The 25724-nt window shown below is 43.5% G+C and overlaps 1 protein-coding gene across 1 annotated transcript; it reads left to right on the top strand.

The window, feature by feature from the left end:
* The first annotated feature begins 22602 nt into the window (after positions 1–22602).
* LOC125508248 (putative pumilio homolog 7, chloroplastic) lies at positions 22603–25360 on the top strand. The gene is made up of 5 exons (XM_048672875.1): positions 22603–23507; positions 23632–23794; positions 24089–24252; positions 24616–24874; positions 24991–25360. Exons 1-5 carry the CDS (start codon positions 22753–22755, stop codon positions 25096–25098), a joined length of 1449 nt encoding a protein of 482 aa, XP_048528832.1. The 5' UTR covers positions 22603–22752; the 3' UTR covers positions 25099–25360.
* The last annotated feature ends 364 nt before the right edge of the window (positions 25361–25724 follow it).

Below are 25724 nucleotides of genomic sequence, written 5' to 3'. Positions count from 1 at the left end.
GATGGACCATCCTTGTTTCCTTTGAATGGCTTCTTCCGCTGACCGAGTTTAGAACCACTGAATCCGGCATTTACCGCCATGTCTTCGGTATCTTCCTTATTACTTCGATGCTTGTGTCTGTTGCATCGTGGCTTGCCATTGCCATCCCTGGCTTCAGAGGTGCCAGGGTCAGTGGTGCTATTGCTTCTGCGAGCTAGCCATCTATCCTCTCCCGCGCAAAAGCGGATCATAAGTGCGGTAAGGTATGCCATGGACTTCGGTTTTTCTTGGCCGAGGTGTCGGGCGAGCCGCTCGTCTCGGACGCTGTGTTTATAGGCCGCGAGGGCTTCGGTGTTTGGATAGTCAACAATTTGGCTCTTTTTAATTAAGAACCTGGTCCATAGCTTCCGGGCTGATTCTCCGTGTTGCTGGACTATGTGACTAAGGTCATCGGCATCTGGAGGCCGAACATAGGTTCCTTGGAAGTTGTCTCTGAAGGCATCCTCCAAGTCTTCCCAGCTGCCAATAGAGTTTTCTGGGAGGCTGTTTAACCAGTGTCATACTGGTCCCTTTAATTTTAGCGGGAGGTATTTGATGGCATGGAGATCATCGTCGCGGGCCATGTGAATATGGAGAAGAAAATCTTCGATCCATACTGCGGGATCTTTAGTACCATCGGATGATTCAATGTTCACGGGTTTAAACCCTTCAGTGAACTGGTGCTTGATACGTCTCCAACGTATCTATAATTTTTTTATTGTTCCATGCTATTATATTATCAACCTTGGATGTTTTATATGCATTTATATGCTATTTTATATGATTTTTGGGACTAACCTATTAACCTAGAGCCCAGTGCTAGTTTCTGTTTTTTTCCTTGTTTTTGAGTATCGTAGAAAAGGAAAACCAAACGAAGTCCAATTGACCTGAAATTTCACGGAGATCTTTTTTGGACCAGAAGAAGCCCACGGAGTACCAGAGATGGGCCAGAAGAGTCCCGAGGCCACCACGAGGGTGGGGGCGCGCCCTACCCCCCTGGGCGCGCCCCCTACCTCGTGACCGCCTCGGGGACCCCCCTGACTTGTTCCCGACTCCAACACCTCTTATATAACCCCAAACTTCCAGAAAGAAACCGAGATCAGGAGTTCCGCCGCCGCAAGCCTCTATAGCCACCGAAAACCAATCTAGACCCGTTTCGGAACCCTGTCGGAGGGGGGGAATCCCTCTCCGGTGTCCATCTTCATCATCCCAGCGCTCTCCATGACGAGGAGGGAGTAGTTCACTCGCGGGGCTGAGGGTATGTAACAGTAGCTATGTGTTCGATCTCTCTCTCTCTCTCGTGTTCATGATTTGGAACGATCTTGATGTATCGCGAGCTTTGCTATTATAGTTGGATCCTATGATGTTTCTCCCCCTCTACTCTCTTGTGATGAATTGAGTTTTCCCTTTGAAGTTATCTTATCAGATTGAGTCTTTAAGGATTTGAGAACACTTGACGTATGTCTTGCATGTGCTTATCTGTGGTGACAATGGGATATCACGTGATCCACGTGATGTATGTCTTGGTGATCAACTTGCAAGTTCCGTGACCTCGCGAACTTTTGCATAGGGGTTGGCACACGTTTTCGTCTTGACTCTCCGGTAGAAACTTTAGGGCACTCTTTGAAGTACTTTGTGTTGGTTTGAAAAGATGAATCTGAGATTGTGTGATGCATATCGTATAACCATACCCACAGATACTTGAGGTGACATTGGAGTATCTAGGTGACATTAGGGTTTTGGTTGATTTGTGTCTTAAGGTGTTATTCTAGTATGAACTCTTGAATAGATCGATCAGAAAGGATAACTTTGAGGTGGTTTCGTACCCTACAATAATCTCTTCATTTGTTCTCCACTATTAGTGACTTTGGAGTGACTCTTTGTTGCATGTTGAGGGATAGTTATATGATCCAATTATGTTATTATTGTTGATAGAACTTGCACTAGTGAAAGTATAAACCCTAGGCCTTATTTCCACACATTGCAATACCGTCTTTGCTCACTTTTATCACTTGCTACCTTGCTGTTTTATATTTTCAGATTACAAAAACCTATATCTGCCATCCATATTGCACTTGTATCACCATCTCTTCGCCGAACTAGTGCACCTATACAATTTACCATTGTGTTGGGTGTGTTGGGGACACAAGGGACTCTTTGTTATTTGGTTGCAGGGTTGCTTGAGAGAGACCATCTTCATCCTACGCCTCCCACGGATTGATAAACCTTAGGGCATCCACTTGAGGAAAATTTGCTACTGTCCTACAAACCTCTACACTTGGGGGCCCAGCAACGTCTATAAGAAGAAGGTTGTGTAGTAGACATCAGTGCTCCATCACCTCATTGGTGAAGCATAAGGGGTGTGCCGCGCCTCTATATTGGAGCATGCGCCAGGCCTGATGGTCGTCCTCTCGCGTTGGAGCACGCCCCCTTGACCCATAGATTGATCTTGTCTGACTAGCTCTATTGTCCAGGTCCTTTTGTAGGTCATAGGTATAGCTCGGGGTCGCTGTCTCCCTGCCTCGACGGTGGGGTGGCGCGGTCTGGTGTTCGGTGTAAGTGCTTGGTCTGTCCTGTCCATGTGGTGGCCGGTCAGGCTCGTCAGCGGGTTTATACTTTGGTGGTATTGGCTCCAGAGCCTCGTCGTCGAATTGTGGTATCAGCTTGCACTTCGGGTAGCTCTTGGTTGGGCGCTCGAGGCCATATTCCTCGCCTGCCAGGACTTTAGCCCATTTGTCATTGAGCGTGTCCTGGTCGGCTTGGAGTTGCTGCTGCTTCTTTTTTAGGCTTCTCGCAGTGGTGACTAGCCATCACTTAAAACGCTCTTGTTCGAGGGGTTCCTCTGGCAAGATGAAGTCTTCGTTACCGAGGCTCACATCCTCTTCAGAGATTGGTAGGTAGTTACTATCCTCCGAGTCCTCATTCCCGATGAGATCGTCAGTGTTAACTTGCCCATCCTCCCAGTCATCCTGTTTGGATGTTGGCTCGACAGGGGCTTCAAGGTCTTCGGCATTCTCCGGAGTGTTATTGTCTTCGGTGCCGGTATTGTTGTCTTTTTCTTGATGCGATTTTGAGCGGTGCCGCTGACGTTGACGCTTTGGAGGTGCTTCAGCAGGCTTTTCCTCAACCGGATCCTTCTTGCCATCGTCGTCATCCTCTTTGGGTGTGTCTACCATGTAAACATCGTATGTGGAGGTGGTCATCCAACGTTCGGTAAACGGAGGGTCTTGGCCTTGTTCATCTCCGACATCGTTATCCATGCCGTCGATGTCTTCGGAGGCGTAGTCCAACATGTCGGTTAAGTCTTCGACAATGGCTATGAAGTGGGTGGTGTGTGGGACATAAAATTCCCCGCTCTCAACCCCTAGTCCGGGTTGGGTGTAATTCGGAAGCGATTCCTCTGTATAGTGAGGGATCGCATTGAGTCCAGAGCCTCGTTTAGTAGCGAGGTTTGGACAGGGGTGCGAGAGTCCGCGGGGGCGGCAGGGGTGAGAGCCTCCTGGCCACACTCGCTTGATGCGGACCTCGAGAATTCAGATCTGGAGTCCGAGGGGGAGTCCGGCACTTCAGCAACGACGGGGGCCCGGTTTGTCTTCGGGTTTGCCGATGACACAACCCCCTTCAGTTCTCCAGCAGTAAGTTCCATAATTGCAGGGAGTTTGGTGGGCTCTAAACTCCCGTCTTCGGGCCTGGTAGTCTGCTCTGGATCTAAGACCAGAGCAGCGGTCAGGGCCGCGAACCCTTCGAAGATCAAGTCTCCTCGGATATCGGTGACATAGTTTAGATTTCCAAAACTAATCTGATGACCGGGGGCATAGTTGTTGATCTGCTCAAGGTGGCCAGTCGAGTTGGCATGCAGTGCGAAGCCGCCGAATACTAAAATTTGGCCGGGGAGGAAAGTCTCCCCAGAGACAACATCATTGTGGATGATCGGATGAGCCATCGAACCTTCTATTGACAGGACAGAGGAACTCCCAATGAAAGCACCAATGTCGGTGTCAAAACCGGTCGATCTCGGGTAGGGGGTCCCGAACTGTGCGTTTGAGGATCGAAGGTAACAGGAGGCAGGGGACACCATGTTTATCCAGGTTCGGGCCCTCTTGATGGAGGTAATACCCTACTTCCTACTTGATTGACTTTGATGAGTATAGGGGTTACAAGAGTTGATCTACCTCGAGATCGTAATGCTAAACCCTAGATGTCTAGCCTATCTAATTATGATTGCCTCTACGGACTAAACCCTCTGGTTTATATAGACACCGGAGGGACCTAGGGTTGTACAGAGTCGGTTTACAAAGAAAGGAATCTTCACATTCGAACGCCAAGCTTTCCATCCACACAAAGGAGGGTCCCCTCCAGACACGGGGGAAGGCCTTCTATCTTGTATCTTCCTGGCCCATCATCCCGGCCCATATCACATAGCCCGGGCGCCCGGGGACCCCCTAATCCAGGATTCCCTCAGCATCCCCAAGCTTAGGCTCTTGGTTGTCCTTGAATATTACCTTAGGGTGCCTTGGGCATCCCCAAGCTTAGGCTTTTGCCACTCCTTGTTCCATGGTCCATCAAATCCTTACCCAAAACTTGAAAACTTCACAACACAAAACTCAACAGAAAATCACATAAGCTCCGTTACTATAAGAAATAAATCACCATTTTTGGTACTGTTGTGGACTCATTCTTTATTTATATTGGTGTAATATCTACTGTATTCCAAATTTTCCATGGTTCATACCCCGGATACTACCCATAGATTCATCAAAATAAGCAAACAACACATAGAAAACAGAATATGTCAAAAACAAAATAGTCTGTAGTAATCTGGATATTTCGAATACTTATGTAACTGCAAAAATTCTGAAAAAATAGGAAAACCTAAGAAATTTATTTATAAATCTTCTTCAAAAATAATTAGTATTTTATCACGCTTATGTGACAAATGAAAATTGTTTTCCTGGGCGCAAAAGTTTCTATTTTTCAGCAAGATCAAATCAATTATCACCGTAAGCTATCCCAAAGGTCTTACTTGGCACAAACACTAATTAAAACACAAAACCACATCTAACCAGAGGCTAGATGAATTATATAATGCAAAACAGAACCTAAAAAGCAAAAATAAAAATAAAATTGGGTTGCCTCCCAACGAGCGCTATTGTTTAACGCCCTTAGCTAGGCATAAAACACGAATAGATCTAGGTGTTCTCATCTTTGGTATGCAATTATTTTCTCATCAAATCCTCCAAAAATCGTCTTAGCAAATCTATCCTTTCCTTTATTTCTCTCCTAGTAGATGAACGTAAATCATGAAAAGGACTCTGATTGATAATTTTAACATTCATAAACCCATAGTCAGGATCATCACCGTATATATCATCATATAAAATACATAGCTCGTTTCTAACAGGTTCCTTCATCATTTTATTTAACCAATCCCTATTAAATCCTACATAAATCCCCCTAGTAATCCAATAAAACTCCTCATAAGCCTCAAGGTACAAAGATTGAGAGATTTCTGAATAGAGAACTCTCCTCCTAAGATTTTCACTGTAAGATTGATAATCCCTAGATTCCAAACTACGCATAGTTTCTTTATCCTGGAGGACATCTATAATTGGAGGGTGTTCAACATACTTTTTATAGAAAGAAAAAATATCCCTAGTTTCTTGTATTATAAAATCAAATTCAAGCATAAGGATAATGGTGGCAATCTTTTTCGCTATTGGATGATTAATATTGAGAAGTTCATAAAACACCTTTTGCAAAGCAGGATGAATATGCACAAATTTTCTTTCTAATTCCTGAACAAGCATAATAATGGCATCCGCATAATAGTTTGTCTCAAGAAGAATAGATCTTTTATTAATAGGCATGCATCCCGTACAATCAAAGAATTCTTGAATAACACTTTTTCCAATAATATTACCCTCCCCCACACGAAAGATTTTTGTTTTGTAATTAGGAGGAGTTTTGGTTTCATGATCCAAAGAACAAGATTCAAGTTTTTCCTCAAGATTTTCAATGATAACCTCCCCAGTTTCATACATGGTGGTAGCAAACAAATCTAGCAAGCGAACAACCAAAAGGCAAATGAAGAAGACGAACAGAAGAGAGGCGAAGAAAAGGCAATTTTTTCGAAAATCATTTTAGAAGTGGGGGAGAGGAAACGAGAGGCAAATGGCGAATAATGTAATGCAAGAGATGAGACTTTATGATGGGTACTTGGTATTCTTGACTTCACGTAGATCTCCCCAGCAACGGCACCAGAAATTCTTCCTGCAACTTCTTGAGCTTTGATGACCCACAAGTATAGGGGATCTATCGTAGTCCTTTCGATAAGTAAGAGTGTCGAACCCAACGAGGAGCAGAAGGAAATGATAAGCGGTTTTCAGCAAGGTATTCTCTGCAAGCACTAAAATTAAAGGTGACAGATAGTTTTGTGATAAGATAATTTGTAACGAGCAACAAGTAACAAAAGTAAATAAAGTGCAGCAAGGTGGCCCAATCCTTTTTGTAGCAAAGGACAAGCCTGGACAAATTCTTATATAGAGAAAAGCGCTCCCGAGGACACATGCGAATTATCATCAAGCTAGTTTTCATCACGATCATATGATTCACTTTCGGTACTTTGATAATTTGGTATGTGGGTGGACCGGTGCTTGGGTACTGCCCTTACTTGGACAAGAATCCCACTTATGATTAACCTCTATTGCAAGCATCCGCAACTACAACAAAAGTATTAAGGTAAACCTAACCACAGCATGAAACATATGGATCCAAATCAGCCCCTTACAAAGCAACGCATAAACTAGGGTTTAAGCTTCTGTCACTCTAGCAACCAATCATCTACTTATTATTTTTTTACTATGACCCATCATCTACTTATTACTTCCCAATGCCTTCCTATAGGCCCAAATAATGGTGAAGTGTCATGTAGTCGACGTTCACATAACACCACTAGAGGAGAGACAACATACATCTCATCAAAATATCGAACGAATACCAAATTCACATGACTAATAATAGCAAGACTTCTCCCATGTCCCCAGGAACAAACGTAACTACTCACAAAGCATATTCATGTTCATGATCAGAGGGGTATTAATATGCATATAGGATCTGAACATATGATCTTCCACCAAATAAACCAACTAGCATCAACTACAAGGAGTAATTAACACTACTAGCAACCCACATGTACCAATCCCAGACTTAGAGACAAGAATTGGATACAACAGATGAACTAGGGTTTGAGAGGAGATGGTGTTGGTGAAGATGGTGATGGAGATTGACCCCCTCCCGATGAGAGGATCGTTGGTGATGACGATGGCGATGATTTCCCCCTCCCAGAGGCAAGTTTGCCTGGCAGAACAGCTCCGCCAAAGCCCTAGATTGGTTCTGCCAAAGTTCCGCCTCGTGGCGGCGGAGTCTCGTCCCGAAAGCTTGCTTATGATTTTTTTTCCTCATCAAAAGACTCCATATAGCAGAAGATGGGCATCGGAGGGCCACCAGGGGGCCACGAGGCAGGGGGCGCGCCCAGGGGGGTAAGGTGTGCCCCCACCCTCGTGGGCAGGGTGTGGCCCCCCTCCGGAACTTCTTGCACTCAGTATTTTTTATATATTCTGAAAATGACTTCCGTGAAGTTTCAGGACTTTTGGAGCTGTGCAGAATAGGTCTCTAATATTTGCTCCTTTTCCAGCCCAGAATCCCAGCTGTCGGCATTCTCCCTCTTTATGTAAACCTTGTAAAATAAGAGAGAATAGGCATAAGTATTGTGACATAATGTGTAATGACAGCCCATAATGCAATAAATATTGATATAAAAGCATGATGCAAAATGGACGTATCAAGCTTGCGTTGGTTTTTCCCTTGAAGAGGAAAGGGTGATGCAGCAAAGTAGAGATAAGTATTCCCCTCAGTTTGAGAACCAAGGTATCAATCCAGTAGGACACAAGGCACAAGTCACCGAATACCTACACAAACAATCAAACAACTTGCACCCAACGCGATAAAGGGGTTGTCAATCCCTTCACGGTTACTTGCAAAAGTGAGATCTGATAGAGATAGATAAACGATAAAGTAAATATTTTTGGTATTTTTGTTTTATAGATCGGAAAGTAAAAGATTGCAAAATAGTAGATCAAAAACTTATATGATGGAAAATAGACCTAGGGGCCATAGGTTTCACTAGAGGCTTCTCTCACGATAGCAAATAATACGGTGGGTGAACAAATTACTGTCGAGCAATTGATAGAAAAGCGCAAAGTTATGACGATATCTAAGGCAATGATCATGAATATAGGCATCACATCCGTGTCAAGTAGACCGAAATGATTCTGCATCTACTACTATTACTCCACACATCGACCGCTATCCAGCATTTGTCTAGAGTATTAAATTCATAAAGAACGGAGTAATGCATTAAGCAAGATGACATGATGTAGAGGAATTAACTCAAGCAATATGATGAAAAACCCATCTTTTTATCCTCGATGGCAACAATACAGTACGTGCCTTGCTGCCCCTACTGTTACTGGGAAAGGACACCGCAAGATTGAACCCAAAGCTAAGCACTTCTCCCATTGCAAGAAAAACCAATCTAGTTGGCCAAACCAAACCGATAGTTCGAAGAGAATTACAAAGATATCAAATCATGCATATAAGAATTCGGAGAAGATTCAAATAATATTCATAGATAAGCTGATCATAAATCCCCAATTCATCTGATCTCGGCAAACACACCGCAAAAAAGTATTACATCGAATAGATCTCCAAGAACATCGAGGAGAACATGGTATTGAGAATCAAAGAGAGAGAAGAAGCCATCTAGCTACTAGCTATGGACCCGTAGGTCTGTGGTAAACTACTCACGCTTCATCGGAAGGGCAATGGAGTTGATGTAGAAGCCCTCCGTCATCGAATCCCCCTCCGGCATGGTGCCGGAAAAGGTCCCTAGATGGGATCTCACGGGTACAGAAGGTTGCGGTGGTGGAAAAGTGTTTTCGTGGATGCCTCTATTGGTTTGGGGATATATTGGAATACATAGGCGCATAAACTAGGTCAGGAGGTGCACGAGGGGACCACAAGGGTGGGGGCACGCCCTACCCCCTGGGTGCGCCCTCCGTCCTTGTGGCCGCCTCGTGGCTCCTTCGACTTCATCTCCAAGTCTCTTGGTTGTCTTCTGGTCCAAGAAAAATCATCATGAAGGTTTTATTCCGTTTGGACTTCGTTTGGTATTCCTTTTCTGCGAAACTCAAAAACAGGGGAAAAACAGGAACTGGTTAGTCCCAAAAATAATATAAAATAGCATAATAATACATAAAAAATGTCCAAAACAGATAATATAATAGCATGGAACAATCAAAAATTATAGATACGTTGGAGACGTATCAGGGGTGCGCTTGGGCGCGACGTGCACGGCGAGGCCGCGGCCAGACGCGGACAGAGGCCGGGGACGCACGGCCACGGGCGCGTTGACCAGGAGCTGGGGCACAGCAGTGACGGTCAACCGAATCGAGGGGAAACACGGGGAACGGGGAGCGAGGCTGCTCACAGGGGCCCTATAGGTGAGCGAGGAAGGCTCGAGGAGGCAGTGGTCGACGACGGTGAGTTCCAGGGGCGACGGGATCGGGGCAGCGTCAGGGCGGTGGCATCCATGGGCGCAGAGGAAAGCGGTGGCGAGGAAGGAGAGGGGTGAGAGGATTAGGGTCCATGGTGGCGAGGGGCCGACCTTATAGGCGTCGAGGCGTCGCCGGCCAGGGAGGTCCGGTGGCAACCGCCCCTGTAGCGGCGCTGCAAGAGGAACATGAGAAAGGGGGCTGACCGGTGTGGGAAGGTGGGCCGGCCTGGCTGGCCAGGTGGGCCAAGCAGCCTAGAGGGAGGCAGGTCCCCCCCCTTTTGTTGTTGTTTGTTTTCTCTTTCTTATTTTCCTTTCTGTTTTATTTGATTCTTCATTTTAATCTAGTTTTACATAATATTAAAACAATCCCTAAATTAGTATTACTAGATAACCTACTTCCACAATAAATTGGGCACCCAAATAAAATAGTTTAACATTTTATTAATTATAAAAGGCATTTACTTAATTGTTTTAGCTGTTGTTTCAACTACTTTAATCCATTTAATTATTTTATAAAAGTGTGGTTTCTCCACCGTAATTACCTATGCATTATTTGGCACAACCCTAACATTTTAGTTTTAATATTTGAAAAGCTTTATTGTTTGACTTGATTTTGATTTTGAATTTGAATCGGTTTCGAACCAGTGCGAGCTTAACAACCGTAACCGTGGTGAAGTGGCATCATTAGCAGGGAATTACTGTAGCATAACTATCCGGGTGTTACACAATGGTTTCTAAAGGCAATAACATATGGGAAAATTTCTATCTAAGGCAACCTCAGACCCATGGTACTTGATGCTCTCTCACGCATCAATGCATCAACTAAGAGCTATCGCATCGTGTGTCGACCCTTCCCAACCAGCCAACACATAATTGAAACAGAGATCAAAACCTACTACCGTCATCACATTTTGAGTGGTAAAGGCCTTCCTACCACGAAAAGAATGCTTCACATATTTGGTAACATCTGCTCGCACATGCGTACCATCGGTAGCTTGAATACAATCTTATATAGTGACAAGTATTAGATGGCATATCATATAACCTAGATAGCTAAGTAATAGTTTCTGAAGTTACTTTAAAATATGGGTCAAATTGATGATTTCCTGCAATTTTTGTGGGGGTCTCCAATGATGGTGACCTTATATAATCATTACGAAGATCCCCTATGACATGATGAGATTTTCTAAAATTGATGTTGGTTGTGTTGTATGATCTACAAAAATTGGCTGAAACCACCCTATTCCAAAGGTTATGCCCAATTGTATGAAAAACATTGCCAATTGTTGCTCCATGCTAACATGTGGACAGTCTTCTAGCAACTTGTGATCCCTCAATATGTGCTACTTCTTGAGCTTGCGTTGGTTTTTTCCTCCAAGAGGAAAGGGTGATGCAGCAAAGTAGAGATAAGTATTTACCTCAGTTAAGAACCAAGGTATCAATCAAGTAGGAGGAACATATAAGTCTCCAATAGTTGTACCTGCACAAGCAAACAAATACTTGCACCCAACGCGATAAAGGGGTTGTCAATCCCTTCACGGTTACTTGCAAGGATGAGATGTGATAGTGATGGATATAAAAGATAAGTAAAAGTGAAAAATAAAATAAAAGTAAATAAATTGCAGCAAGGTATTTTTGTGCTTTTTATTTTGTAGATACGAAAATAATATGTTAAAAGATAGACCCCGGGGCCATAGTTTTCACTAGAGGCTTCTCTCTTGAAAGAAAGCATATGGTGGGTAAACAAATTACTGTTGAGCAATTGATAGAAAAACACATAGTTATGAATATATCCAAGGCAATGATCATGTATATAGGCATCACATCCGAGACAAGTAGACCGACTCCTGCCTGCATATACCATTATTACTCCACACATCCACCGCTATCCTACATGCATCTAGTGTATTAAGTTAACAAGAACAGAGTAACGCCTTAAGCAAGATGACATGATGTAGAGGGATAGATCCAAGCAATATGAACAAACCCCATCTTTTTGTCCTTAATGACAACAATATAAATACGTGTCATGTCCCCTTCTATCACTGGGATTGAGCATCGCAAGATTGAACCCATTACAAAGCACCTATCCCATTGCAAGAAAAATCAATCTAGTTGGCCAAACCAAATCAATAGATAGGAGAGAAATACAAAGCTATATAAATCATGCGTAAAAGAGTTTAGAGAAGACTCAAATAATATTCATAGATAAGCTGATCATAAACCTACAATTCATTGGATCTCAACAAACACACCGCAAAATAAGATTACATCGAATAGATCTCCAAGAACATCGAGGAGAACATTGTATTGAAGATCAAAGAGAGATAAGAAGCCATCTAGCTACTAGCTATGGACCCGTAGATCTGTGGTAAACTACTCACACATGATCAGAAGGGCGGAAAGGTTGATTTAGAAGCCCTCCATGATCGAATCCCCCTCCGGCAAAGTACCGAAAAAGGTCCCCAGATTGGATCTCATGAAGACAGAAACTTGCGGCGGCGGAAGAGTATTTTTTGTGTGCCCTCTAGTCTACGGGGAATATTTGGGTATTTATAGAATAAAGATTAGGGTTAGAAGTGCCACGAGGGATCCACAAGCTTGGGGGGGTGCCCCCCTGAGCTTGTGGCCACCTGTCAAAGCTTCCAGGTTGTCTTGTGGTCCAAGAAAAATCATAAAAAGGTTTCGTTCCATTTGGACTCCGTTTGGTATTAATTTTCTATAAAGACAAAAACAAGGGGAAAACAACAAGTGGCACGGGGCACTAGGTTAATAATTTAGTCCCAAAAATAATATAAAATAGCATAATAATGCACATAAAACATCCAAGATTGATAATATAGTAGCATGGAACAATAAAAATTATAGATACGTTGGAGACGTATCAATACGCCACACAAGTGAAAGAACACATGTAACACCCACAATGCGGCTATATCTCCCATGTGTCGGGGCACGACTTAGAGGCATAGCCGCATGGTAGGCATGTCGCAAGAGGGGTAATCTTTACACATCCCATGTACTGAATAAGAAAGGGATAAAGAGTCGGCTTACAATCGCCACTTCACACAATACATAAATCATCCATACATCAACCAAGGTACAATCAAAGGTCCGACTACAGAACCAAAATAAAGAAATACAACCCCAAATGCTAGATCCCCGATCGTCCCAACTGGACTCCACTACTGATCATCAGGAAAGGAAAACATAATAGCGACCCAAGTCTTCGTCGAACTCCCACTTGAGTTCAATAGCGTCCCCTACACTGGCATCATCGGCACCTGCATCTGTTTGGAAGTATCTGTGAGTCACGAGGAGTCAGCAATATCACACCTGCGAGATCAAGACTATTTAAGCTTAAGGGTAGGAAAGGGTAGTGAGGTGGAGCTACGGCAAGCACTAGCATATATGGTGGCTAACATACGCAAATGAGAGCGAGAAGAGAAGCAACGCACGGTCGAGAAGCTATAAGTGATCAAGAAGTGATCCTGAAGCTACTTACGTTCAAGCATAACACAAGACCGTGTTCTCTTCCCGGACTCCGCCGAAAAGAGACCATCACGGCTACACACGTGGTTGATTCATTTTAATTTAAGTTATGTGTCAGGTTTTCTACAACCGGATATTAACAAATTCCCATCTGCCACATAACCGCGGGCATGGCTTTCGAAAGTTCAAACCCTGCAGGGGTGTCCCAACTTAGCCCGTCACAAGCTCTCACGGTCAACGAAGGATATTCCTTCTCCCGGGAAGACCCGATCAGTCTCGGAATCCCGGTTACAAGACATTTCGACAATGGTAAAACAAGACCAGCAAAGCCACCCGATGTGCCGACAAATCCCGATAGGAGTCGCACGTATCTCGTTCTCAGGGCACACCGGATGGGCAAGACATTGGGTTGGCATAGACCCTGGTTGCCCAAGGGCGCCAGACATCGCCCAGTTTGGACCAACACTTAGAGGAGCACTGGCCCGGGGGTTTAAAATAAAGATGACCCTTGAGTCCGCGGAACCCAAGGGAAAAGGCTTAGGTGGCAAATGGTAAAACCAAGGTTGGGCCTTGCTGGAGGAGTTTTATTCAAAACGAACTGTCAAGGGGTTCCCATAACACCCAACCGCGTAAGGACCGCAAAATCAAGGAGCATAACACCGGTATGACGGAAACTAAGGCGGCAAGAGTGTAACAAAACACCAGGCATAAGGCCGAGCCTTCCACCCTTTACCAAGTATATAGGTGCATTAAAGTAAATAAGATATAATAATGATATCCCAACAATATCCATGTTCCAACATGGAACAAACTTCATCTTCACCTGCAACTAGCAACGCTATAAGAGGGGCTGAGCAAAAGCAGTAACATCGCCAAACAACGGTTTGCTAGGAAGGTGGGTTAGAGGCTTGACATGGCAATATGGGAGGCATGATATAGCAAGTGGTAGGTAGCGCGGCATAGCAATAGAGCGAACAACTAACAAGCAAAGATAGAAGTGATTTCGAGGGTATGGTCATCTTGCCTGCAAAGTTCTCAGAGTTGTCGAAAGCTTGATGATCGTTAGCATACTCAACATGTTCCTCGGTCACATACTCGTCTCCCGGCTCTACCCAAAGCAAGAACACAAGCAAAGGACCAACAATCAATCACGGTGCAATGCACAAGCAACATGATGCAAAACATGGCATGATATGCGAGATGTGATATGCAATGCATATGCGTGCTTCGGAAAGGAAAGAATGATCAAGGCATCAACTTGGCAAACCAAGTGTACCACTGGAAAGATGAGATGATTTCAGTCGAAATTGATATAAATATCACCGGAAACGGATGCACGGTTTGCAAATGGCAAGCAAAACAAGAACGGCACAATTCTGCGATTAAGAGCACGATGCCACTAAGCATGTAACAAGAAACTAAGCTACTGCACTCCAACATAGAAACAAAGTATATGGAAGTGATGTACACAAGATGCTTGACAAAACATGAACACTGAGCTACGGCTAAATCACACAAGAGCAGATTCAAACAAGCATGGCAAAAGTGCAAAAGATATCAGCTTCACAGACTTAGTGAAAATACTAACATGCCAGAAATAACATCAGGAAGCCATGTTTAGAGCAAGCAAACAACATGCTACAGGAACATATCATAGCAATACAAGGCATGGCATGAACCTACTAAATGCATAGAACAAAAGCCCCTTACTGATCATGAGCCAAAAAGCACAAAAGATATGATGGCACTCATGTAAACATAACAAGTTTTATTAGTAGCTTCAGACAGCAGAAAACAGAGCATGGCATAAACAGAATTATTAAGGCATCTTTGCGAGCTCAAATCACTCAGCACAAAGCATTTCATGACAAAACAAACATACCAACACCAAGATGACATGTTTATGAAGCTAACCATGGCAAGAGCAAGTTCATAGCATGCATGGATCACTAGTAACAACCATGGCAAAATTGATTAACATGTAAACAATCTGCCAGGAACATTTTATAGCAAAAGTAGAGCAAGAATAAGACATGCTAAGGCACTCCATAATTGCAAACAGGGGCATGTATGGATAGAGCATAACCATATGTTCAAAACATCCTTACTGAAGTATCTCAAAAAAGCATGGATATCACTGTAGCATCAAGTTTAAATGGCATCAAAATAACAGCAGGCAAAAGACTTAGCAAAAACCTAAGTCCCTGAAATCAGCAACATTGTGGAGGTTACTTTGCATGCTTGTGATAGTCACCACATAGATCACAAAAATACATGGCAAGCACCCCTGTAAAGATAGCATGGCATAGTTCAAAACACATGTAGAGCTCATGCCCATATGATGCACACATCAAATGTGACAAAAATGACAAATCATCATAATCTGATAAGTAGCAGCAGTAAACATTTTATAGCACTCTTGCATCAATGATTAGGGCATCAAGATGAACTCAAACAAGAATGCCACAATGGAATGAAATGAAAAGCATCTCACAATGAACATTTTGATATATCATATGCATGAAACGGAGCTACGGTCATGGAGTTATGGGGCAATGAATAGGGCATAAAATTATCACAGAAAAAAGGACTTGGAGGGAAAACGGGGTCAACCCTTTTTGGATCTAGGGTTTCAGGCGTGACTCCCGAGGTTCGCCGGAGAGATGCGGACAGCGGCCGGAGTAGGAGGGGATGGTCGCCGGCGGCCGTATCTAGAGAGGAGGAGGAAGGGGCCGGAGCTCGCCGGCGTTCGGCGGAGGAGGCGCTGGCGGCGTCCCGCGGTGGTGGTCGGGCGACGGAGCCGGCGGAGGTCGCCGGGCGAGGAGGCGGCATCGCAGCGGAGGACCACGGGCGGGCGGCGCTCGGGCGTCCGCGGGAGGTAGCGGCGCGCGTGGCCCGGGCCGGGAGGGCCGGCGATGGGCCCGAGCGGGCCTGGTGGCGGGGTGGTGGCCAGGGACAGGTGGCGGCGCAGGAGTGGACGGGCGCGTGGCGGCGGACACGTCCAACACCGTCCGGACGTGTCCGGCGCGGAGGGAGAGGGTGAATCTAGGGTTTGGGACCGGAATTTTCGGAGGAGTGCACATATTTATAGCTAGGAGGAGGTAGGAGTGTCCAAATGAGGTGTAGTTTTTGCCCACACGATCGTGATCCGACGATGGAGGACATGGGAGTGGTTTGGATGGGTTATTGGGCCGTTTTGGAGGGGTGTTGGGCTGCCACACACAATAGGCCTTTGCGGTTACCCGGTTAACCGTTGGAGCATCAAACGGACTCCAAATGACACGAAAATTGACAGACGGTCTACTGGTGGTGTACCAAGGCCACTTTTGGCAAATCTCGGTCCATTCCAAGAATGTTAAACACCTGCTCACGAAAAGAGACAAAAGGGGTACGCCGATGCGCGTGGGAGTGTCAGATTGCGAAACGGACAACGGGGGAAAATGCTCGGATGCATGAGACGAACACGAATGCAAATGCGATGCACATGGTGACATGATATGAAATGCATGACATGAACAAAATGCAAAACAAAGACAAAAACCCAACCACAAAGGAAATCTCATAACTTAAAGCCGAAAATGGCAAGAGTCGGAGTTACGAATATGGCAAGTTACATCTGGGGTGTTATAACACAACTCTTTCAAACCTCAGCATGTATTTACATTACACATTGCTTTGCCAAATATTTTAGTTTAGATAATAAAATTTGATTCGATCTCTTTCATGCATTGGACCATAGGTATTTGCAGCTAATGCAACCGAAACAATGGCTCCCATAACCATCATTTTCCTTCGTTCATCTTGTTGACCATCTACAAGTGATGCATGCTATCCAAAATATGGGTGCCAATGACTTGTAATAGGAATTTAACACATCAAAATTTATAGCGAAGATAAATTGGACAACATGTATTTGAGTAGAAATCAGGAAAATATCCCACCAGTTTGAACATCAGAGAGCAATAAAATGAATCAAAAAACAAGCATGAGTCCATCTCCACATCTCTCCCTTGGTTGGGCAATCTCCATGAGTGCAAAGTGTAACGACAACTACACTAGTTTGAAGAACATAGATCACATACAATGGGCAAGGAAGAGAGGTTCGTACCTTGAGGAGAGGAGCCTCTACCGTCGTTGTTAGCTCGCTCGAAGCACACCTATACCATGGCCACGCTGCAACTCTTGTGCAAAACCGCCACCACGCAGCTCCAGATCAAGAGAGAGGAGGGTCTGCTTCCCTGCTGCACTGCAGATCGAAAGAGGAACGAGTTAGCTGTCGATGACGGAAAGAATCTAGCAGGGCGGCGCGACGCGGATCGAGGGAGAAAGAGACGAGGGGAGGGGGCACACTAGGGAGTGCTTGCTGTCTCGTAAGAATGGTTGGGTAACCCCCAAGTATAAGGGTGAAGTAAACTAATAATAAATATTTCCCTCGGCAGAGAACCAAAGTTTATCAAACCGGAAGGAGTTCTTCCAGCAAACAAAGTCACTAGTACCTGCACACAAATCATAAGACAAACTTGTGCACAACACGTCAAGTTTCTTGTCTGGCTAGTTACAAGATTAAATCACATAGTATGGTAGGAATTGGTACATTGATAAAATAAAAGAAATGGTACAAAAAATAAATAATATTTTTGGTAAAGTTTTTAGTATAGTAAGATAGACCCATGGGGCTATAGGTCCACTAGTGACATCTCTCCAAGCATTCAGGTGTAGTGTGGTGAACAAATTATAGTTGGGCAGCTATTAAATTGTAATATTTATATTTATTATGGGAAGGACATCGAGCAGATGGCGACATGGGGCACGTGTGGATTATGGAGGATGCGCGACGGCGGATATTTCCAGAGTAGGTGGGTACTCTAGCATCTTATAAAGGAGTAATCACGAGAATATCAATATAAAATACAAATAGCACGTGGTTGCAAATTTACATAAACACTAAAATCACATGTCGGATTTTTTTGCAATCTGGAGCGAACACATTAACTACCATTGGATCTTCTGCATCGATCTCAGAGCAAGTGACAGTGCCGCAACATCAGACAAACAATGTTCGCGTTGGGCCGAAGCAGAGTGAACGAGCTGCATTTATTGCGTCCAACGCATGACTCCTATACTGCGAGTTGTCATCCATCCCCATCCCCATCCCCATCCACCCCCACATCGTCATCGACTCATCCCCCCTCCCCGTCGATTTTCTCCATCTTCAGATCCAAGAGAGAGAGAGAGAGAGCAATGAGAATCACGGATCCACTCCCCCATGACCCCATCGACCTCGTGCGCGAAAGTGGGCTAATGGAGGGAGCAACGAGGGCGCTGTCGTCCCGGCGCGATGGACACACCGGCAGGGCAGCAACCACACCCTCCAACCTCCGCGGCCTCCTTAAGCTCTGCAATGACAACGACACGCGGCCTGCGCGGCGGGTAGGCACTGCATGGTCCTCGACACCATCCATGGGGGCCGATGACGGCATCGCTTATCTAGCTCCCACTTCCTCCACGCGCCGCAGGGCGTTCGCGACCGCGACAAAGGCGGCACCTGCGGTGGAACCGATGATGGCGTCACCCAAATAGGGGGAGGAGCGGAGGATGTAGCTGATGCCGTTGTTAAAGCAGACGGAGCGGCACTGGACGAAGGCGATGACGAACGCTAGGTGTGGGCACACATAGAGCGGCGGGGGTGTGGGCGGGTGGTGCTGCGTGTGCATGGCGTGACCCAAATTTATATTTGGACCATGGAAAAAATATATAATTTGACCATGGCAAATTTTATTTCGGACCATGGCACATTTACCTTTGCACCATGGCCTTTTTACGCGTTGGACCATGGTCAATAATTTTAGCAGCATGGTCAGTCCTTTTTGGAACATGACAAAATCGTTTTACAAACCATGCCAAATTCCCTTTTTTACACATTTCATGAACAAATGATGGTAATTTCCGATAATTTTATACCATTGCGGATTTATATTTTTGAACATCCCATGGGAAAATATGTTTTATAAGACTATTTTAATAATTTTTCTTTTTCAATATTTATGTTTGCCATCATCCAATGAAACAATGTATTCTAAGAAAAAGGAAAATCTAACGAAACAATGACAATCAAGGTTCAAACATAATTGTTATATTTTCTTTGCTTTTTTTCCAAGATATGGTCGATTTAGTTCTCACGCACATCAAATGTAAATTTTCATGTATAATATGCGTTTGTAATGTTTTTTTTTCATTTTTAATGTTATTTGGGGTTTGAACTGTTTTTTGTTGGACAATCAATGTTGCTTTTTTACCCGCAAAAAAAATGTTGCTTTTTGGGAGGAGACTAGCCAAAACGCTGATGAGCCATGCTTGATTCTTGTCGAGTTCACGTAAACATTCGCTCGGCTTGGGCATGCCGCTTTCCTAAATGGGCAGGCCCAGCGCGCGGGAGGCCACTGCCTTGTTTTTTTTCCTTTTCTTTTCTTTCTGTTAATACTTCCAAATATTCTAAATCTGTATATTATGATAAAAAACTTACATAAAACATAACAAAAATGTTAATCAAGCATTTTAAAATATGTTAAATGCATATAGAAAAATATTTCCCATGTATATGAACGACATATACAAAAAATATAAAAATATGTATGAATTTTCTTGATCATATATGTTGAAAAAATATTTGAAAAATGTTAGTCAAGCATTTGATTTTCTTTAAATATGTATAAAAAATGTTTGTCATGTTACGAAAAATATATACAAAAGAACACAATGTGTATGAAATAATGGTGATCATGTATTTAAAAAATGCTCCTAGTGTATACCGAAAATGTAGAACATGTATTAAACAAAAGTAGATATACAAAGAAATATTTAAATAAAGTTAATTCTGTATTCTGAAAATTTTAAACATGTATATAAAAATGTTCCTGACGTATACAATGAATCTAAATTGTGTGGGAATTTTTTTATTGCCATAAAAATGTTTGCCGGATATTGGTTTTTTAACCATGTATTTAAAAATATAAATTTTGTATTTAAAAAAATGTAACCATGTATTTAAGAATACATGCCAAAAATATATAGTGTGTATGAAAAAATATAGACATACAAAATATAAGTTTTCAAAATTTATTTATGATGTATTTGAAAATGTTAAATATGAATATAAAATATGTTTCTGACATATACAATAATGTTGAATGATTACAAAAAGTTGACATGTGTTAAAAAAATAAACCGACAAAAAGATAAAGAAACAAAGAAAAATACAGAAACCCAATAAAAGCCTAAAAATAAAAGGAAAAAAGGAAAACTAAAATAATAGAAAACCAATGCAAAAGAACGTAAACAGTGTAAAGTGAAAAAGAAACAAAGAAAACTGATGGGCCTAGAATTGAACAAAGAATAACAAAGAGAAAGGAAAAAAATCAGTAAAACCATGAAAGAAACAAAGAAAAACAGGAAAACAAAGAAAAACGATGAACGAACAGAAAAAAAACAAAAGAAAAAGAAAAGGTAGGTGAAAAATAAGCAAAAGATGCGAGCGACGTACGCAGCCAGCCTAGTAGTGTACTTCCAGAGCTCTCTTGCATTAAGTGAGATATACTACCTCCTTTTCGGTTTATATAACTTATCTCAAAAAAAATTATTTTCGTTTTATAAGTCTCTATTTAATTGTTGTCCATCACATATTCAGATTATAAGGTGTGTTAAATCGATGCATGCAAGGATTAAAAAATCATCAATGCATGTAATTAGATCATTTATTGGTGACGCATGCATGCATTGCCAGTAATGCATTGGTAAATACAACCTTTTGAGATTTTTCTTTTGCAAACTACAATAGTTATTCCATCATTCATCATCAATTTTGGTTGATGAGATTTTAAACCGAGGCCTTATAAACCGAAAGTGAGGGAGTATAGCTCTCAGGCGCTCGTCTCCTGGCCGGTTGATCGAATGAATCGTTCGATCGCACAGCCTCCCCTTGACGAACGTTAGTCGTATACTGCGGTCCGAAATGTAAGTCGATTGCTTGGGCGCTTTGGTAGGAAACTAATTTAGCAATAAGGCAGAACAGTTCGCATGGTAGTAAGTGCCAGCTCGTGGAGCTCATTGACGTGGGAAAAGCGAAAATATCTGCTTGATCTTTTCTCTCAAGCTCATGAGTCCACAAAAATCTGGCTTGTCGGACACATAATACAACTGGACGAGGCGCGAGAAAGTGCGCATGCGGCAGCACAGCTTCCCCATCCGAGTGTGCCAAAAAAAGTGCAGGATCCTTGGTCCATCCATGCCCAGCCAACCATATCACTCACATCCTATATGTAGCGGATAGATAACCCAACCAACGCCTGCCCATCCCTCCCCTCCATTTGCAAATTTTGGATCTTCTTCCATTCCAACAAATATCCTGTGCGTGCGCATGGGGAGATATTTTCTTAGCACTGCCCAGGGTCACTGAGAAGCGGGGCCCAAAGTGCACCGGATGTCTGCCTCTAGAGACCCAACAAAAGCGTATTTGGAGGGAGGGAAGAAGTCACTGGACGAGAGTGGGCCAAGTCGTGTGTGCAACCCGAAATAGATATTTGGGCTGAGATATTATCTATTTTCGTCTTTCCTTTTTTTGTTTTCCTTTTCAGAGTTGTACTAGAGGGCAAACACTTTTTCCCTCTTCTTTCTTGCAAACAAGCCACATATATCATTGCAATACCCCAGAAATCTGAGAGTAGTAAGTGAGTAAATATGAAATTTTCGCTTATCATTTCATAAAGTAAAAAAGGGATCTATATCAAAATGTCCTTTTCCTATGCCGAAATCTCTCCAAATTAAATAAGATGTGTACCGTCCAACTTTATTATATTTTCACATGATTTAATCGGTGTGTCTTGGTAACGAGTTTCTTACATGAATTAAATGTGACATGACGAAAGGACATACGACACACTCCCGTAAACCATTAGCACATTTGTATCTATATCTATGTCTATACAATATAAAATGAGTGTCATAAATATACAATAGATTTCACCCGTTCAACCGCATCTATCTAATGGTTCACGCCGCTCTAGTATTTAGCGTTAAACATGTTTACCACCAGACACGTTTAGCATCCTTCAGTAATTAATATCAATGTTAGTATTAACCAAGTAACTATATCATGCCTAATACTAACACACAATTTATATATTGTATAATATTAATGTGCAATACAAGAATTATCTTTTCTAGTATTAATGTCTACAGTCACTTTTTCAAGTCAAATACTAAGTGGTACAGAGCTTTCTGGCATGGTCGAAAAACATAATGTTTTTCAGGGTCTAAATATCTGGTGTTAAAATAGAAAATCGGAAAGTGCTTACCCCAAAACAAGAAAATCAGACTAGGTAATAACCTTTCAAAAAAAGATTTTAAAAAAGCACTCCTCTCACCGGCATCAGTCCTCACTACTTTCGCGCTATCCTTCTTGTATAAAACCACCCCCTCTGCTCTCTCCTCCTCCCACTCCTGCATGCCTCAACGAACCATCTCCAAGAAAACACCTCACCCCAATCCAACCCCAAACCAATCCTCTCCACAAACCAATCTAATACAATTCCCCCACTGATTTTCTCATCGAGATTCGATCAGAGCAGTTGGCGATGAAGCTTGACAGGGAGATGGAGATGCTCCTCAACGAGATCCCTCTCCTCCTCCACGGCGACGTCCTCGGCTGCGGCGAGCCAGCCGCCGCGGAGACCGACACCGACGCCGTCGACTTCTCTTACCTCATCCAAGAACTCGGCGAGATGGGGTTCGTCGAGGACGACGACAACGGTTTCCTTTACCCCAGGAAGGCCAGCTCATCCCCGACGAGCAACCTCCATTTCATGGACGCCGAGAATTTCGTGGCGTCGCGTCCCTTCTCCATGGACAAAGACCGCGAGAGGGCTCTGTTCGATCCGTTCCCCTTCTCCAGCACCTGCTTCGACGCCGCCGTTGGCGACGACTGGGACCTCCTGTGTCCGCCGGCGAGGTCCCGGCTGTGCATGACGGCGAGGCCGAAGAAGGGTACCTGCAGCAACGGCTGCCAGGCGACGAGCCCCAAGAAGTGCGCGGCGGCGAAGTCGTCCAAGTACGAGAGCCTTGTCGGGCTGCGCGGGTACATGTACCACGTGGCCAGGGACCAGCACGGATGCCGGTTTCTCCAGCAGCGGCTCGACGACGGCAAGCGGGAGGTCGATTTCATCTTCACCGGCGTCGCCCGTCACGCCGTCGACCTCATGGTGAACCCATTCGGGAACTACCTCATGCAGAAGCTGCTAGCCGTCTGCAGCGAGGAGCAGAGGATGGGCATCGTTCTCACCCTCACAAAGGACCCCTTCGTGCTCGTCAGGATCTCTCTCAATGTACATGGGTAAGCATCATGTTTTTAACTTTGTTGGTGATAATTGAACTTTGTTCCTGCTAATTGTTTTTTGTTGCTCTTTTCGAATGAAATGTTTTTTGTTGATAAATGTTGTGTCGTTTCTGGTTTTCAGGACAAGGGCAGTACAAAAACTGATTGAAAGCTTGAGGGCAAGGGAGGAGATCCAGCTTGTCGTCGCAGCTCTGCGCCCCGGGTTCCTGGAGCTCATAAAGGATCCTAATGGTAACCATGTCGTGCAGAAGTGCTTGCAATCGTTCGGGGCCGATGATAACAAGGTATAGTGTGTGTGCATGCATCTTAACAAGTTCTGAATATATTGTAGACGAGTTAGTATTTTTATTTAGGTATAAGTTAGTCTATTTGGGTCCAGAGAAGTTGTTCCAATCTAGTTACTCTGATCGCTTCAGAAAAGTTTGTACTAGACCACCTCCACTTGTCTGAATTTTGCAGCTTGTACTGTTAATTGTTACCTGAATTTTCCGCAAACTTTTTAGTGAACTGAATTTAGATTTTACCAAACTGATATGTTCCTGATCAGACACAATTAACTCACAATCTACAACTTTCAGCCCATCTTCGATGCTGCTGCTGTTTATTGCCTTGATATCGGGATGCAATGCCATGGCTGCTGCGTCCTGCAGCGGTGTATTGCGCGTTCGACGCGTGAGCACAAGGAGAAGCTGGTTGCCGCAATCGCTCGCAATGGGTTCGAACTTGCACAAGATGCCTATGGGTAAAAATCCTACCTTGAACTCCACCAGTAATTTTTCATGTAACCACGAGACCGGTAAAACAAGCATGATTAATCAATTATTGTTCTGTCTAGCATATCATTAGTAGGCCAGCCGGCAGCATGCCTTTGTAAAGTGGAAACCATTGATTGTAGAGACCTCTGTATTTCTGTAGACATTCCTACAAATCTTTAGTGCCATGATATCTAGTTAAACATTTTTTTAAACATAACTAGTTAAATTTATACACATTAAACAATGCATTCAACAAGTATTACTCGGTATGTTCATAATTTATTCTTCTATATGTTTATGTTGGTGTATTTTAACCTGTAAACTCATGAGCTTATCTGCTAATGTTGCAGAAACTATGTTGTTCAGTATGTGATAGAACTAAAGGTCGCTACTGCAAATGCAAGTCTGGCACAGCAGTTTGAAGGCAAGTACATCCACCTCTCCATGCAAAAGTTCAGCAGCAACGTCGTCGAGAAATGCCTGAAAGTTTTCAAGGAAGCCGACAAAGCCAACATCATCCTGGAGCTCCTTTCTGCGCCGCAGTTCGAGCGGTTGCTTCTGCACCCTTACGCAAACTATGTGGTCTACGCAGCACTTCAGAATTCCAAGGTACATAACATCTCAACCAAAACAGAGTCAACCAGAGAACGCAGTGTGTTGACAATATGTCTATGCTTGCGCTCTACTGAGCCATTTTGTTGATGTGACTGCGACGAATTTTTCAGGGGTCTCTCCACTCAGCACTGACCAACGCCATCCGGCCTCATGTGGAACTACTCAGAACCAGCCCATACTGCAAGAGGATCTACTCTCGAGCTTTGCTGAAGAAGTGATGGCCTGATGAGACCATCTCACCATGTGTAACAATAAAGAGTGTTTGTCCTGTGCTATTTTTTCGGATTCAAAAGGGATAAAAGTGATTTCGCCATGTAGATTTTGTATAGATCAAAATTATTTGGTCGTGTACTTCTAAGTGCACCTTTATTGGGTGCACTCTTCCGTTGCCATAATCCATCTGGAATGGTAAGTTCCGGTTGAACAAATCATCATATAGATGTTGATGCACGTACATAAGATTGGTGATGCTTCTTGTAACTTAATGTTTGCATTTTTACTTGCCCTGCAATTACTCAACGGAATGCCAGAACATGAAGGCAAATAACTGATTTGCAGTCTAAGGAAAGTTATGTGTGACTTTGTCATGATACATCTCAACATACTTTACTAAGTATCTGGACAGAGGAAATCACAATTAAAATACCATTATAGTTAACACAACATGAACGGAGCATGAACTTTCAAACGCTTTTTCCATCTTCTCTAATTAAAAAAAACCCAGAAAAAACAGAGTTAGCTATGACCCACCACAACGATTCAATATGTTTCACCGTCCGATGACATAATTGGACATTCTAGATCTTCCAATTGTCCCACAAGCGGCAAACCCTATTTGACGCTC

Source organism: Triticum urartu, chromosome 5, assembly GCF_003073215.2.
Source record: "Triticum urartu cultivar G1812 chromosome 5, Tu2.1, whole genome shotgun sequence".
Lineage (NCBI taxonomy): Eukaryota > Viridiplantae > Streptophyta > Magnoliopsida > Poales > Poaceae > Triticum > Triticum urartu.
This window is presented reverse-complemented; position numbering and strand designations above follow the sequence as displayed.

Coding starts and splice junctions, on each gene's coding strand:
- LOC125508248 (XM_048672875.1), top strand. CDS start 22,753: ATGAAGCTTGACAGGGAGATGGAGATGCTCCTCAACGAGATCCCTCTC. Junction 23,508..23,631: donor ATCTCTCTCAATGTACATGG/GTAAGCATCATG, acceptor TCTGGTTTTCAG/GACAAGGGCAGTACAAAAAC. Junction 24,875..24,990: donor CAGCACTTCAGAATTCCAAG/GTACATAACATC, acceptor CGAATTTTTCAG/GGGTCTCTCCACTCAGCACT.